The 14,318-nt window shown below is 37.7% G+C and overlaps 1 protein-coding gene across 1 annotated transcript in view; it reads left to right on the plus strand.

Moving 5' to 3' along the window:
- The window catches only part of ITPR2 (inositol 1,4,5-trisphosphate receptor type 2), a 529,867-nt gene that overhangs the window by 152,728 nt on the left and 362,821 nt on the right, over positions 1–14,318 (plus strand). Inside the window, exon 9 of the mRNA XM_044679064.1 lies at positions 10,419–10,463. Within this exon, the coding sequence (XP_044534999.1) occupies positions 10,419–10,463 (45 nt within the window). The remainder of the gene's footprint in view (positions 1–10,418; positions 10,464–14,318) is intronic.

Here is a 14,318-nt window from a genome sequence, read left to right on the forward strand (position 1 = left end):
GGTGTATTGTCTCATAGGTGGAAGATTGGTAAGGGTGGGCAATGGGGGTCAAGTGACTTGCCCAGGGTCACACAGCTGGGAAGTGGCTGAGGCCGGATTTGAACCTAGGACCTCCTGTCTCTAGGCCTGACTCTCACTCCACTGAGCTACCCAGCTGCCCCCCCTGCCTATATCTTCTGCTAATAACAACCACCCCACAAAATTCCAACCCAATCAAAACCAACCCAATCAGTATTTAATCCAATCCCAATTAGGTCTGTCAATGAAGAACAGCCACCTTCCAAAAAGTTCAAGGAAAGGAAAAAACCTAACAGTCCAAACCAAAAGCCAAAACTGCAAAAGGCAAAAAGCCTTGAAAGCCAGGCCTAGAGATGGGAGGTCCTAGGTTCAAATATCTGGCCTCAGACACTTCCTAGCTGTGTGACCCTGGGAAAGTCACTTGACCCTCAATTGCCTACCCTTACCACTCTTCTGCCTTGGAGCCAATACACAGCATTGACTGCAAGAGAGAAGGTAAGGGTTTAAAAAAAAAAAGGCAAAAAGCCCTCTAAAGGCTAAAGCCAAAAGCCTTCTCAGTAAATTCAGGTATACCTTTATATTCCAGCAACTAAATGCCAACCACCAACTAATCACCAACTACACCACCAGCAACCAACCAACCCCCAATGATCAACACACCCAGCAGCCAACTTCCTGCAACTGCAAGCTCTCACTGTCAATAACTGACAGAACACAATTGTCAGCAACTGACCACCCCCCCTTAACTGTCAGCAAGTGACAGCCCAATCAACCCATGCTGGACCCCTTTTATAACCTTCTTCTACCTTACTTCCTGTCTCTATGGTTTTTTCCTTCCTGTCTCTATGGTCTCTCCATCTTGTCTCTTTGGTTTCTACTGGTTAATCCCTATACATCTCTATGGAAAAAGGACCTCCAGGTCCCTCTTTAAATTAAAGAAAGGTATTAAGAATTCCCTTTTATACTCCCCTCTTAAAATCCTTTATTTCCTTCAAAGCCTTCTTCTTAAAGCCATTTCTGATCTCTCCCAGTTAGTTTTTTTCTGCCTCCTCACACTGGCTTTTATTTAGCTAGTAGTTGAATCAAGTAGGGTAGAAGCTCCTGAAAGGCTTGAACTTTATTTGTTTTGTCTTTGCATTCCTACTCCAGGGCCTTCCTTCCTCATTGCCAGCATTTAACTAAATATTTGTTGATTTCAATTGCATTCTTTCTGTACCCCAGGATGCTGCAATGACTTAAAATCATCGTATGTTGTCAGTTGCTCTCTCATTATCTTCCTACTTATCTTAGATTTCAACTCCCTATTAGCTATTTTTGTGCTGTCCCTTTCCCATCCAAAAATATTCTCCTTGGCAGAGAAAAAAAGAAGTGGAAATAAAAACTGAGCAGCTCTAACTTTCTCCCTGTCGTCATTTGTCCTCACTCCATCTACCCTGCACAGTGGTCCTCTTCTCCATTGTTTGATCTTCCTCTTCCCCTAGTTTGTCTAAAAACTGCACCACCTTTTTGCTGTCCTTAGCTCTCTCCTTGCCAGCCTGAATTTTAGCATGCCTGACATTATTACAGTACCTTTTTGTGCTTTTATATTTGTCCTCCTACTTGTCTGTGCTTCATCTTCTTTAGATGTCTTACAAAAATCTAGTGTGTCAGTGGTTTCCTAGTGTTCCTACACCAATTTCTTTAGACAATTCTCTCTTTACCTCCTCAGTAGAATTTTTTAAAGAGATTTTCTCATTTCTCCTGGGCTGATTTTTAGTGTATAGGATTCTATTTTTTTTTAAAACCACCATTGAAACATTTTCCAAAATTCTTGAGTATATATCATATCGTAACTTGTTTTCCCCTTCCTTCTTTATCCAAAATGAAAGATGAAATGCTTTCTTTACTTTTCTCCCAAGGTTCCTGTCATTTTAATTTCATCTTTTTGATCAGAATCAAGGCCAGAATAGCAATTCTCTTTATTGAGTCCTCTGTATTTTGGAGGATGGAATTATCATTAAGGGAAGTCAAGAAACTCTCTTCTGCTTTGCTTTTGGTAGACAGAAAACTCCTACAGATGTGTGGATTTTAACTGAAATCCTATTTTACTACAATCTTACCTCTCTTCCTGGCTTATGATGTATTATCTAAACTCTGTATCTATTTCCTTTCTACATTTGAGACATCTAGAGCATGCTCAGATGCCAATAGTCCTGATTTTCCTTTCAGATATTATTAACTTAATTTTCTACATAGCTAGGGGCAGGCATACTAGGCAGTAGAGTATCATGATAGATAGAGTAGAAAAAGTTCTGGACCTGGAGTGAAGAAATAAAGAAGACCTGAATTCAAACACAACAAAACTTACCACCCACATGACCCTGGCCAACTCACCTCTCCTATGCTTGCTTCAGTTTCCTCATCTGTAAAAAAGGGGTAAAAATTACATTTACCTCTCAGGATTGTTGTGATAAATTGATAAAAATGTGATAAAATGAGATTTTTGGAGATTTTGGAGAGCACTTTGCAAACCTTGAAGTCCTATATAAATGTTATAATAACTATTGTTATTAATGTTGTTTTAGTGCTATTCCTTCTGTCCTACCACTTTTTTCCAACCTGTTCCTTTTGAATAAGATCTACTTTTCTAGTGTCATATTCAAATCATGTGTTCTTTACTATCAAAGCTTAGTCAAATATTCCTCCTTGCCATAGGCTGTCTAGTTCACTTTTTTTATTTTGTGTATTTTATTTTGTATCTGAGGCCATGGATTTTTTTTTAAACCCTTGTACTTCGGTGTATTGTCTCATAGGTGGAAGATTGGTAAGGGTGGGCAATGGGGGTCAAGTGGCCATGGATTTTTATTTAAAATGCTTTCTTGGATATTTTCTCCTACGAATTACTGGGTATTCATATTTTCTCTTCCTACAATGGAGGTTATACATAAGTTTTTATCCTCTTTTTTCAGTTTAAGGTCTTTTTGATTTTATCAGACTTTAGGCAAAAAGGTTTTTATCACTCTCTGTTTGTTGTATTCCATCACTTGTAGGAATTGAACATTTTTATTTTTTAAGCTCTGGTCCTGAAATCCATATTGCATTGTTTAGACACCATCTTCTCAAGCAAATGTTCACTTCTCAAATGTTCCTTTCTTTTTTTAAAAATTCTTTGCCTTAAATTGGCAGCAACAGTGAAAATATTGCCCAAGTTCCTATGGTTTTGACATTATCCAGAAGAAGTAACAGAATTAGAGAAGTCAATTGAGTTGTGCATGTTCACATGGCTAGCGAGTTTTATAGCCAGAACTTGAACCTAGGTCTATTAACTTCTGGGGTAGCAACTTTTTTCTATGTATGCTGAAAAACACATATTACAGACAGCGACATGCATTTAGAACAACAGTTCACTGAGTTAGTCTATAGGGACAGCAAGGTGACACAGTTGATAGAACTTGGAATCAGGAAGAATAGAGTTTAGATCCAGCCTCTGACACTTACTGTGTGGCCCTGGGAAAGCCATATAACCTTTATGTACCTCAGTTTCCTCATCTGCAAAATGTGAATTATAATAATGTCTCCCTCTAAGGAATGTTATAAAGATCAAATAAAATATTTGTTGAAGGATTGGGACAGTGTGTAGCACATAGCCAATAAATACTTATTTCTTTCTATTGCTTCCTTCTATAAGTGTACATATATATGTCATGTATATCATATATATGTGTATGTGTGTGAATGCATATGTGTGTAAATATATATTTGTTGTTTGTGTTTATGTTCAAGCATGTATAAGTGAAACAAGTATACAGAACTGAGGTGAGGGATGATATTGGACTTGTCCCAAACTGGCCAATGCCTCTGTAGTCTATATATCTTTGACAGCAGGATCTCTCAATGACAAAATAGAGCTGAGTCATCTTTAGAAAACCAAAATCACAAATAATGCGTGGGGCAATGGGGAATCATGTTCTGTGTGTCAATAACTCATACCATATTATGAATATTGAACTGCATGTGAGTAATAGTATAGAATATAGCATTAGAGGCATGTCTAACTAGAAGAAGGGAATGAATAGTTTATGAACAGAAAATAAGACAACGGATGGGCTGCCCATGAATTGCATGCTATTGGTATAAAAGAGATTGACTTTAGGAACACTGAGCAGTATTTTTGGCAGCTAAAAAATCTAGCAAAATTGTATGCTGGTTTGATAAGGTGTGGTGTCTAGGACTAGGGTGACAGTCCTCCTGGTCAGATCATATTTTGACTTTTTTTTTAATTTCAGGAGGCTCTGTGTTAGGAAGGATATTGACAAACTGGAGAGTGTTTAGAGGAATGTGAGTAGGATGGTCTTAAATGAGGATGGAGATCATGCCTTATGAGAAAGAGCATGGGGGAAGCTAGGTAGCACAATGGATATGTCAAGCTTGAAGATGGGAGGTCCTGGGTTCAAGTTTGGCCTCAGACACTAACTAGCTGTATGATTCTAGGTAAGTCACTTAACCCCCTCAATTTCTACCCCTTGCTACTCTTTCTGTCTTAGGAGAGAGAGAGACAGACAGAGACAGACAAGAAGACAGAGACAGAGAGTTAGCTAAAGAAGAAAATGTTTGAGGGGAGTAGAAGATGGAGCATGATGGCTATCTTTTAGCATATGAAGGATTGATATGTGAAAAAGGGATGAAATTTATTCTACTTGTCCCCAGAAGGGAAAACTGGAAGTGGTAGGTATTTGTAAATACCATTTGCAAAAGGGGCAGATTTGAGTTTTCTGTTTTTATCTAAGAGTCATGGATATAAAAGGCTGAGATTTACGTTTCATATAAGGATAAACTTCCTAAAAATTAATACTGTACAAAAGTGGAATGAGTTGAAAGCTGTAAAAACCATGGTGGATGTAATAACTCTCCAAGACTCCAAAGGAATGGTGATGAAATGTTCTATCTACCTTCTAAGAGAAAGGTGATAATTAATGGGTTCAGGACTCAGTATCAGATATAAATACATATATACATACCCAAAATAGTAATAGTAATATTTAATTTATTAATTTTAATTCAGCCCCTCCCTTGCCTTCCCAAAACATAGAAGGCATCATCTGGGAAACCCATGTGTATATATATAGACTATATCTTTTGGGTTTGTACTTCTTATTTCATTCTCTAGAGGTGAACATTCACAAGTTATTCGTCAAATATTAACTCTCTAGCTGTATATAATATTATCTTGGTACTACTCATTTCCCTTTTCAATACCTCCTGTAGTTCTCTCCAAGTTTTTAAAAAATTAATTTGCTCATCATTTCTTATACAGTAGTATTTGTTATGTAAATCTTGGGAGTTGATATGGAATTAATTGGAGATTGTTGAGGGATCCTAATGGGACACCTAGATAAGAAGGGATCCCCAAAGGCCAACCCAAATATAGATGGTACTAAGAGAATGTGTGGAATCCTCTTACTCCAATCCCAAAATAACAAAACAGTAACCCAGGGCTAACAGCCTGAACTAAGGAATCAGCTGATTAGGGAACACAGCTGACCCTTGTCCTAACTGAAGCCCTAGTAAGTTGATGAAGGTGGCTATATTCCTTAACTTAATAAACTAAAGACCTGGATGTTTCGTCTATTAAGACTAATTAACTATCAACTTGTTCTAACTGCGGATTTAATCTTAACTGTTGGTTGAAGGAATATTGAAAGTAAAACCCCTTTCCTGGCTGTCACAGGATTCTGCCAACTGAAGCCTCCCACAGGAACTTTGAGAATTCACAGGCAAGTGGCTTCTTGAAAGATGGTTTAATTGTTGAAGAGTTTAGGGAAAAGGGGAACTGGGTAAAGATGGAAATCGAGAATTGGGATTTCCCAAGTAAATCTAAGTTGAATAGCTCATTGTTGAATCTTCAATTGATTATTATTGATTAAGGATCTTGGTTGGCTGACAGCCTGACTAGGCATGATTGGCCCAGCCCTAAATCAAGGCTCAACCCTTGCTGATGATGGAATTCTTTGTAGATCTTCTTGTTGATAATAAATCAGAGAACTGAGGTGGATGGATAGAGTTGAATCAGTCCGTAAGCTGGACTTGGTTTGTGAGTAAAGAGAGAATAAGCCTTGCCTAAGCCCTTCTCCCTGCCTTGCCCAAATATCTCCAAACTGAGACCCAGATGGGTTCAGGTCTGTTCCTTTTATAGGAAAATTTCAACTGCCCTGGCTCATGCCAGGCTCACACCACCTCAGTTCATTCTGCATTCTAAGCAGGTAACTGCCTATCACTCTTTATATAATGGCATGGCTGCCATTATATTTCTTTACATATTCCATCATAATCATATACCACAGTTTGTTCAGTCATTACCCTATTGATGGACATCCCCTCAACCTCCAGCTCTTTGTCACCACAAAGAGAACTGTTATGAATATTTTGGAACATAGAGAGTTTTTTTCCTTTTTCCTTGATCTCCTTGGGAAATAGACCCAGCAATACAATTGTATATTGTTAGGTCTAATGCTATACATAGTTTTATAGCTCTTTGGGTATAACTCCAAATTGCTTTCCAATATGATAGGATCAGTTCACAATTCTACCAACAGTGTATTAGTAAGAGCTAAAATTTATATAGTGTTTAGGGGGCAGCTAGGTGGCCCAGTGGATAGAGCACTGGGCTTGGAATCATCTTCCTTAGTTCTAATCTAAACTCAGATACTTATTACCTGTGTGACCCTGGGCAAGTCATTTAACCCTGTTTGCCTCAGTTCATCCTCTGTGAAATGAGCTGGTGAAGGAAATGGCAAACCACTCCAGTATCTTTCCAAGAAAACCCTAAATGAGGTCACAAAGAGTCAGATACGACAGAAAATAACTGAACCACAAAAGCATGCCGATTACTATGTATTACAATGCTAAACATTGTCTAATGACTATCTCATTTGTTCCTCACAACAATCCTGGGAGGTAGGTGCTATTATTATCCGTAGTTTATAGATGAAGAAATTGAGGGAAACAAGTTAAATGACTTGCTCAGGGTCACACAATGGCCTACAAATGACTGAAGTCATATTTGAACTCAAGTTTTCCTGATTCCAAGCTCAGTGCTCTGTGCAACTTACAGATTTGCCATTTACCTCTCTGAGCTTCAGTTTCTTCATTTACAAAATGTGGAAATTAATATTAATCCTGCTAACTTCTCAAGGTTGTTATGGAAAGCAAATGAAATGCTGTATACAAAAACTGATATTAAATTATTATTTAATTATTCCATTTAAAATACTATTATTAAGTACAGACATTTATTAAAAGCCTGCTGTATGCAAGGCACTATGCTAGGTAATGGAGACAAAGACAAAAATCAAGTTGTTCAAAGAATCTCCATTCTACTTGGTCAAGTTAAGACAAGAAACATTTTTTAGAGGAATGGAATTTAAGTACAACTTGAAGGACTGATATGATTTAATTACAGAAGAGTATTTGCATACAGTAGAATTAGAAATTTTTATTTCAAAACAAAATCACAATATTGACTTGTAATTATCTGAATTTTAAGGGCATTTTCACAGAGAGGAGAAATTTTTGAAAATTATAATAATTAAAAAATTTCTTGTATTAGTTACTGGGAAGGGTAGACAGGGATAAAATATCTTTTGGAGAGAGGCAGATTTAATTTAGTGCAAGAAGATGGAAAGTATGAAAAGAAGAGATTGAAGATGAAGAGTTTTCAGAAAAAACTAATTGAGCATGTTCTAGGAGAAGTGATGAAGTAACTCATTTCTCTCCTTTTTGTTAGAGAGATGGGGGATTATGGGCAATGGAGTGTTGGTTTCTGTTATGTTTTATTTGATTGTGTTTGATTTTTTTTTTTTTAAGTTTCGAAGAAAGGCTTTCTGGGTCAGGAATGCAGGAATATATCCAGTTATTATTGTATTTGAAAAACAAAAAGCACTAATAAAATGGGAGGTCGGGGGGATAGCAGGGGAACCCAATCATAAATCTAGAGAGAGACCCAAGATGAGAGGAGATATCTTAGGGGTATGAGAATAATGGGAGATTACAGAAGATGGAGATTTTCTCCCTCAGAGATGGATTTTCTGACCTCTAGGATTCTGGGAGCAAGAGGTGCAAATTTAACAGCCAAAGCTACCAGTAAGTCGAGTTCTGTGGCAATGGTGGTCAGTAAATGGGAAAACATTTACTTGTTTACTAAAGCATTGTGCTTAAATCAAAAGTATAAAAAATATTATTTAGCAGTATGGCCATCCCTTGTCTCCACTGCCCTAACACCCTCTCCCCCAATCTTTTTTTTTTTTTAAACCCTTACCTTCCATCTTGGAATCAATACTGTGTATTAGTTCCAAGACAGAAGAGTGGTAAGGGCTAGGCGATGGGAGTTCAAGTGACTTGCCCAGGGTCACACAACTGGGAAGTGTCTGAGGCTAGATTTGAACCTAGGACCTCCCGTCTCTAGGCCTGGCTCTCAATCCACTGAGCTACCCAGGTGCCCTTGCTTCACCCCCAATCTAACAAAAATTAAATGCTGAATAAAATGCTTGTTGCTCATTTAATGTCTAGGGAGAGAAGTGGTGTGTTGGTTTGAGAAGTCACTGGGTGCTTAGAAAATTAGAAGATTTGACTTCATCCTTTCTAGGAAAAATGGAAATACAGGTAGGGTGGGGAGTTTGAGGTGCAGCATCCTTCCCCCATCTGGAAAATCCATGTAAAAATTTTGGACCCTCTCTTCATACCAAAGAAACATGTTCACAGTACCTTATTGTAAAATTTGGGTTGAGTATTTGGTCATAGGCTATATGGTTTTATATGTCTGTATCTGTGTATATATATATATATATATATATACACACACACACATATATAGTCAATGTTAAGATCTCTCTACATTTTTAGACTAGGTTTGTCATCTGTTGCCTTTCATATTCTTTTTGCAAACTTTAACATTTTACTTATTTTAACTTTAAAAAAGAATTTGGGTATATATATGGTATTAAAAGATAAACTATGTTGAGATTATACAATATAATACATATACTTTATGCATTCTGAGTTTCTAAACTTTTTCTGTGTCATCTGCTGGTCTTCTTGTATCATCCGTGGCTTCCACAAAACTCCCCCCAAATTCTCATTTAATTTCTTATGCTGATCTGTGATATATCAAAACCACAAAAGGGGAAGTTGTGGTATAGAAAGGATACCAGTATTTGGTCATATGTTGAGGTGAGGGGAGTACACAACCAACTACAGGGCCAGAAGTTGTCCAGTGTAGATGGAAGCATGATAGAGGCCAGCTAGATTTTTAAGAGTCAGGCTAGTGTGCCTGCCCCGCTTTCCCACTGTCCTTCACTTAGGCTTCCATACCCAGACCACATTGTCTAGAGTTTTCTTTCCATGTGATAGAGTAATAGGAATGGTGGTTGGAGGTGAGGTGGGAATGGTGATTCAGTACAGAAGAGTGGGGTCCCAAGGATTGGATGATATTCTCACATGGTACCATTTTGGTAATCCCATCCTAAGATGGCACAAGATGAATGATGAGATACATTCAGAAACTTTTACATTTGTAAAACACACAGATGACTCTGACAGGTTCAGTGGCCAACCCTAGCTATGACAGCACTGGTGCTTTGCTTGAAGTACCCAGAATTCTGGCTCCAGAAGTGGGCTCTGAGGAGGATGGAAGACAAAGAAGTTGGGATTACTGATAATGATTCCCTTGGATTTACTTACTAAGAAAGTCATACTCAGTGGATAGCCAAGGATTTTAAGTATTCTCAATTTATGGCTCTTAGGATGCCAAGACCTATAGGAACAGGTTTGATCTTTAAAAAAATGACAGTTGAAGTTTATCTTGAAGGCTATTTTAGGGGCAGTTAGGTGGCTAAAGGATGCCAGGCCTGGCTAAAGGATGTCCTGGGTTCAAATATGACCTCAGATAATTCTTAGCTGTGTGACCCTGGGCAAACCACTTAACCCCTATTGTCTGGCCCTTACCGCTCTTCTGCTTTGGAACCAATATACAGTATTGATTCTAAGACAGAAGGTAAGTTTTAAAAAAACAAAACAAAACAGGTAGTTAAAAAAAAAAAAAGAATGTCCAAACTATAAACAACAATTTAATATTTCAAAATAACTATTTATTTAACTGTTTTCAACTGTTTTATTTCCAAGTAGTTTTATTATATAGTCCTAGACCTATTTTGAATTTCTGTGGGTTTTATTTAGGGACTTTTGTTTTGATATGTTCTATAGTCAGTAAAGAGATAAGTAAAATATAGCTTTAGCTACAAATAGAAACATTTATAGACCTTCCTATAAACAGAGAAACCATTGTTTGTCTCAAGGAAGAATAACTGATAAATTATTTTAAACCTAATTTAAAATCTAAATAAGTTCTTTTTGGTTTGTTTTTGCAGCTCAATCCGGATTATCGAGATGCCAATAATGAAGGAAAAGTGGTGGTAAGTAGGCTTTTAAAAAAATAAAGAAGGGGCAGCTAAGTGACCGAGTGGATAGAGATCCAGACCTGGAGATGAAGATGTGGGTTCAAATGTGACCTCAGATACTTCCTAGTTGTGTGACCTCAGGCAATTCACTTAACCCCAATTGCTTTATCTTCACCTCTCTTCTACCTGGGAACTGATACTTAGTATTAATTCTCAGATGGAAAGTAAAGGTTTAAAAAAATAAAGGAAGCATATAATTTATTTTTTTTTACATTTGAAAATATTAGTCTTTAAATAATAAGCAAAAAAATGGAAGTCTTGATTAAGACTCCTGGCAGAACAGAAGTAAGGTATATTTATGTGGGTGGAAAGGATTAGGATGTGATTGAGGTCTATGGGACGATTTTCAGTAACTAGGAAGATTTTGGCAGGTGGGAGTTCATTTTGATTTATGAATAGCTATAACAGAGGCAACCAAAGTTGGCTTAATTCAGGAGTGTATAGGATTTGGGAGAGAAAAGAAAATGATTAAGGTCATATGGCATGGCATGTTTTTAGTATAGGAGGAAAGGCCAGATGCTTGGGCAGTCAATTGCCTTCAGTACTTTTTCTTTGTGGTGAGAAATTGAGGCACCAGCAGTTACTAATGGCCCTGATTTTCCATAATTTTGAAATATTCCAGTAGCTTAAAGATGACTGTGAATAATTTCTGATTTTTAAGACATTTATTGAATAGTCAACATCCAACAACTATTAATTAAATGAGTGATGTGTGCAAGGTAAAATAATTCTTCTACAGTGAAGCCTTGACATGGTATTGAGAGGATTCTGGTTTTCAAAGATTATGCCAGTGTTAGCACCCAACCTCTGGCAGATTCTACTATGCTGGAGAAATTTCAAATAGGATCCTGGCAGCAAACTGCATTTCTTTTTTGTGAGCCAAACTTGCTAAATACACAGAGGCTCACCATCAAAAATATGGTTACTACAGAATGAATTCTTTGGCCATGGTAACCCAATGATGAAGGAAAAAAAATTGTTGCAACAACAATGGAAGTATGGATTTTTCCATTCTTGGAGCCAAAAGATACCAAGAATCACCAATTGAGATCATTTATAAATGTTCTTGGTACTCTAAAGATGAAATCCTTGTCCAGTGAGCAGTGACTGGTAAATGGGAATATTTCTAGAACTAAATCATGCCAATATAGACATCCTTGCTAAAATTAAACCAGAAGCTAAAAGGGATTTGCAGGTAAATGGAAATATCAGTCAATTATTTAATGAGAATTTATTAAGCATCTACCTATGTGCCAGGCAGGTACTGCAATCATGCTAGAAATACAACTTTGAAGTATGAAAAATTGTCTACTTTTATTGAACTTACATTTCCTACCTTTCTACACTCCTTTGAGATTTCTCAGATTTATGTATTACACCCCAGAAAATCTCATCATTTTGCAAGATTGAATCACTCTTGGTATTTGCCCTTCCTCAATACCCTTCGCCCTTCTGATTAGAGGGCAGAGCCATGAACTCCAAAACTTCTATTTTATTTTATTTTATTTTATTTTATTTTATTTTTTTAAATTTATTTATTTGTTTGTTTGAGCTCAGGAGATACAACTCCTTATTTCTCACTGGCCATCCTACTTTGGGATTTATCTGACTTCTCCACCATAGGTACTTCATTTGGTACCTCCCCCTCTGCCTTTTAAATTTCTTTTTTTTTTTTTTTAACCCTTAACTTCTGTGTATTGGCTCCTTGGTGGAAGAGTGGTAAGGGTGGGCAATGGGGGTCAAGTGACTTGCCCAGGGTCACACAGCTGGGAAGTGTCTGAGGCCAGATTTGAACAGAGGACCTCCGGTCTCTAGGCTTGACTCTCAATCCATTGAGCTACCCAGCTGCCCCCTTTTAAACCCTAATATCTTTTTTTATATATATCCTTCTATATTAATTTTATTTGTTACAGGGCGAGGCAATGGGGGTTAAGTGACTTGCCCAGGGTCACACATCTAGGAAGTGTCTGAGGCCAGATTTTAACCTAGGACCTCCTGTCTCTAGGCCTGGCTCTTAATCCACTGAGCCATCCAACTGCCCCTTAGCTTTCTTTTGGGTATAGTCTTTTATTATACTGTTAATCCATTAATGACAAGGACTTTTGCTGGGTGGGGTAAACCGGGAGGGTGCCAGCAGTCCCTCCTCTTGGGGGCAGGACAATTGAGCGAAAATGGAATGAGAAAAGCCAGAGACCCAGGAGGTTTGCAGTGGCTGATCTGAAGTGCCATCTGCTGATGTTAATCTTTATATCATTTTTCTCAAGATTATATCAATGTTGGCATGAATTTCATTCCCACCATACATCTTATCTTTGGAGACAATGTGTTAGGTGTATTTGACATATCTCTTGGGCCACAGGGGTGAAAAAGTACAGGCTTTTTCATGAGAGACAATTTCTCCATATTTCATTCTTTGTTCTTTTATGTTAAATTACTGTACTGAATCGGGTCTGGGAGGGGGGAAACTTGGAGACTGTTCTGGTCTGTTCTTGTAGGCACCTGCGTATGGGAATCTGAGTTAGAGTTTTAAAATCTTTAACATTAGCTCACTATATTCTGTTTTGTTGTGAAGTGACTTCAGTGGAAGTTTCTGTATTATAACATATAAGTGTGGGGTTTATTAAGGGTTTTGTGGGAGGTCTGTGGGTGGCCTTGCCATTAGCTTGTATTGTTTTTCTGTGTTTCCCTGGGGCTGAGTAAGGGTACTGATTACAATAATTTCAGTAAGAGGATGTTAGTGAGAAAAAAGTCACATAGGGGAAACTGAGGAGAACATTCATCCTTCTTACCCCTGCCATGCTGGTTTTCAGAGATGGTGACGAGCTGTGTTAAATGCCACAGGCTTTGATGGCTTCTTGCAGACTTTTTTCTTTTCATTTTTTCCCCAGTGCTTAGCACAGTACCTGGGACATAGTAGGCACTTAGTAAATGTTTATTGACCAATATTTTAATTGAGACAAGTACATAAATATAGACAGATAGTGCATGTGTGCATATAATACAAATATATACGATATAATTCATAATGTAATACAAGATTGTTTGGAAGTATAGGGCACTGTTTGGGGAGATCACACAGAAAATGGTGTTTTAAGAAATAAAGTGAGAGGCAGCTCATCAGATAGAAAGCCAGGTCTAGAGATGGGAAGTCCTGGGTTCAAATGTGACATCAGACACTTCCTAGATGGTGACCCTAAGCAATTCATTTTACCTCAGTAACCTTCCCCATATGGAGCTTCTCCCTTGGAGTCGATCCTTAGTATCAATTCTAAGACAAGGTTTTTAAAAAAGAAACAAAGTAGTTGGCAGAATTGGTTTTATCAAACTTCTAAAGTGTTAGGGTTAAATTAAGGAGTTTGATAAAGTGATGAAAGCAGTTTAACAGAAACTTTGTTTAATTTAAGAAAGAAGTACAGATAGAAAGATAGAAAAGAGGAAAGAGAGATTATTAATCTTATACCCTATAAATATACCTAAAATTCCTAATACTACCTAAAATTTCCTAAACCTATCTCTGTCTTCTTTGGACAGTTTCTTCTGCCTGTAATGCCAAGCCTACCTTAACCTACTCTTATCTATAAATGATTCACTAACTACCTAACTCCCTAAAATAATAGATAGCCACCACTCACTCACTCCTTCAATCCATTTTCTATAGCAGCCCAATGGTCAGTAGCCAACTGCCAGTAGCCAACTCCCAGCAGATCCTTGCCTCAGAGACAGACCTCCTGCCCTCTAGAGATCCCAGAGGCAAAAGACCCTCAACTATCTGCGGCTGCTTCCTTTCTCTCCTCACTGACCAACTGCCCC

This window comes from Gracilinanus agilis, chromosome 5 (genome assembly GCF_016433145.1).
Source record: "Gracilinanus agilis isolate LMUSP501 chromosome 5, AgileGrace, whole genome shotgun sequence".
Lineage (NCBI taxonomy): Eukaryota > Metazoa > Chordata > Mammalia > Didelphimorphia > Didelphidae > Gracilinanus > Gracilinanus agilis.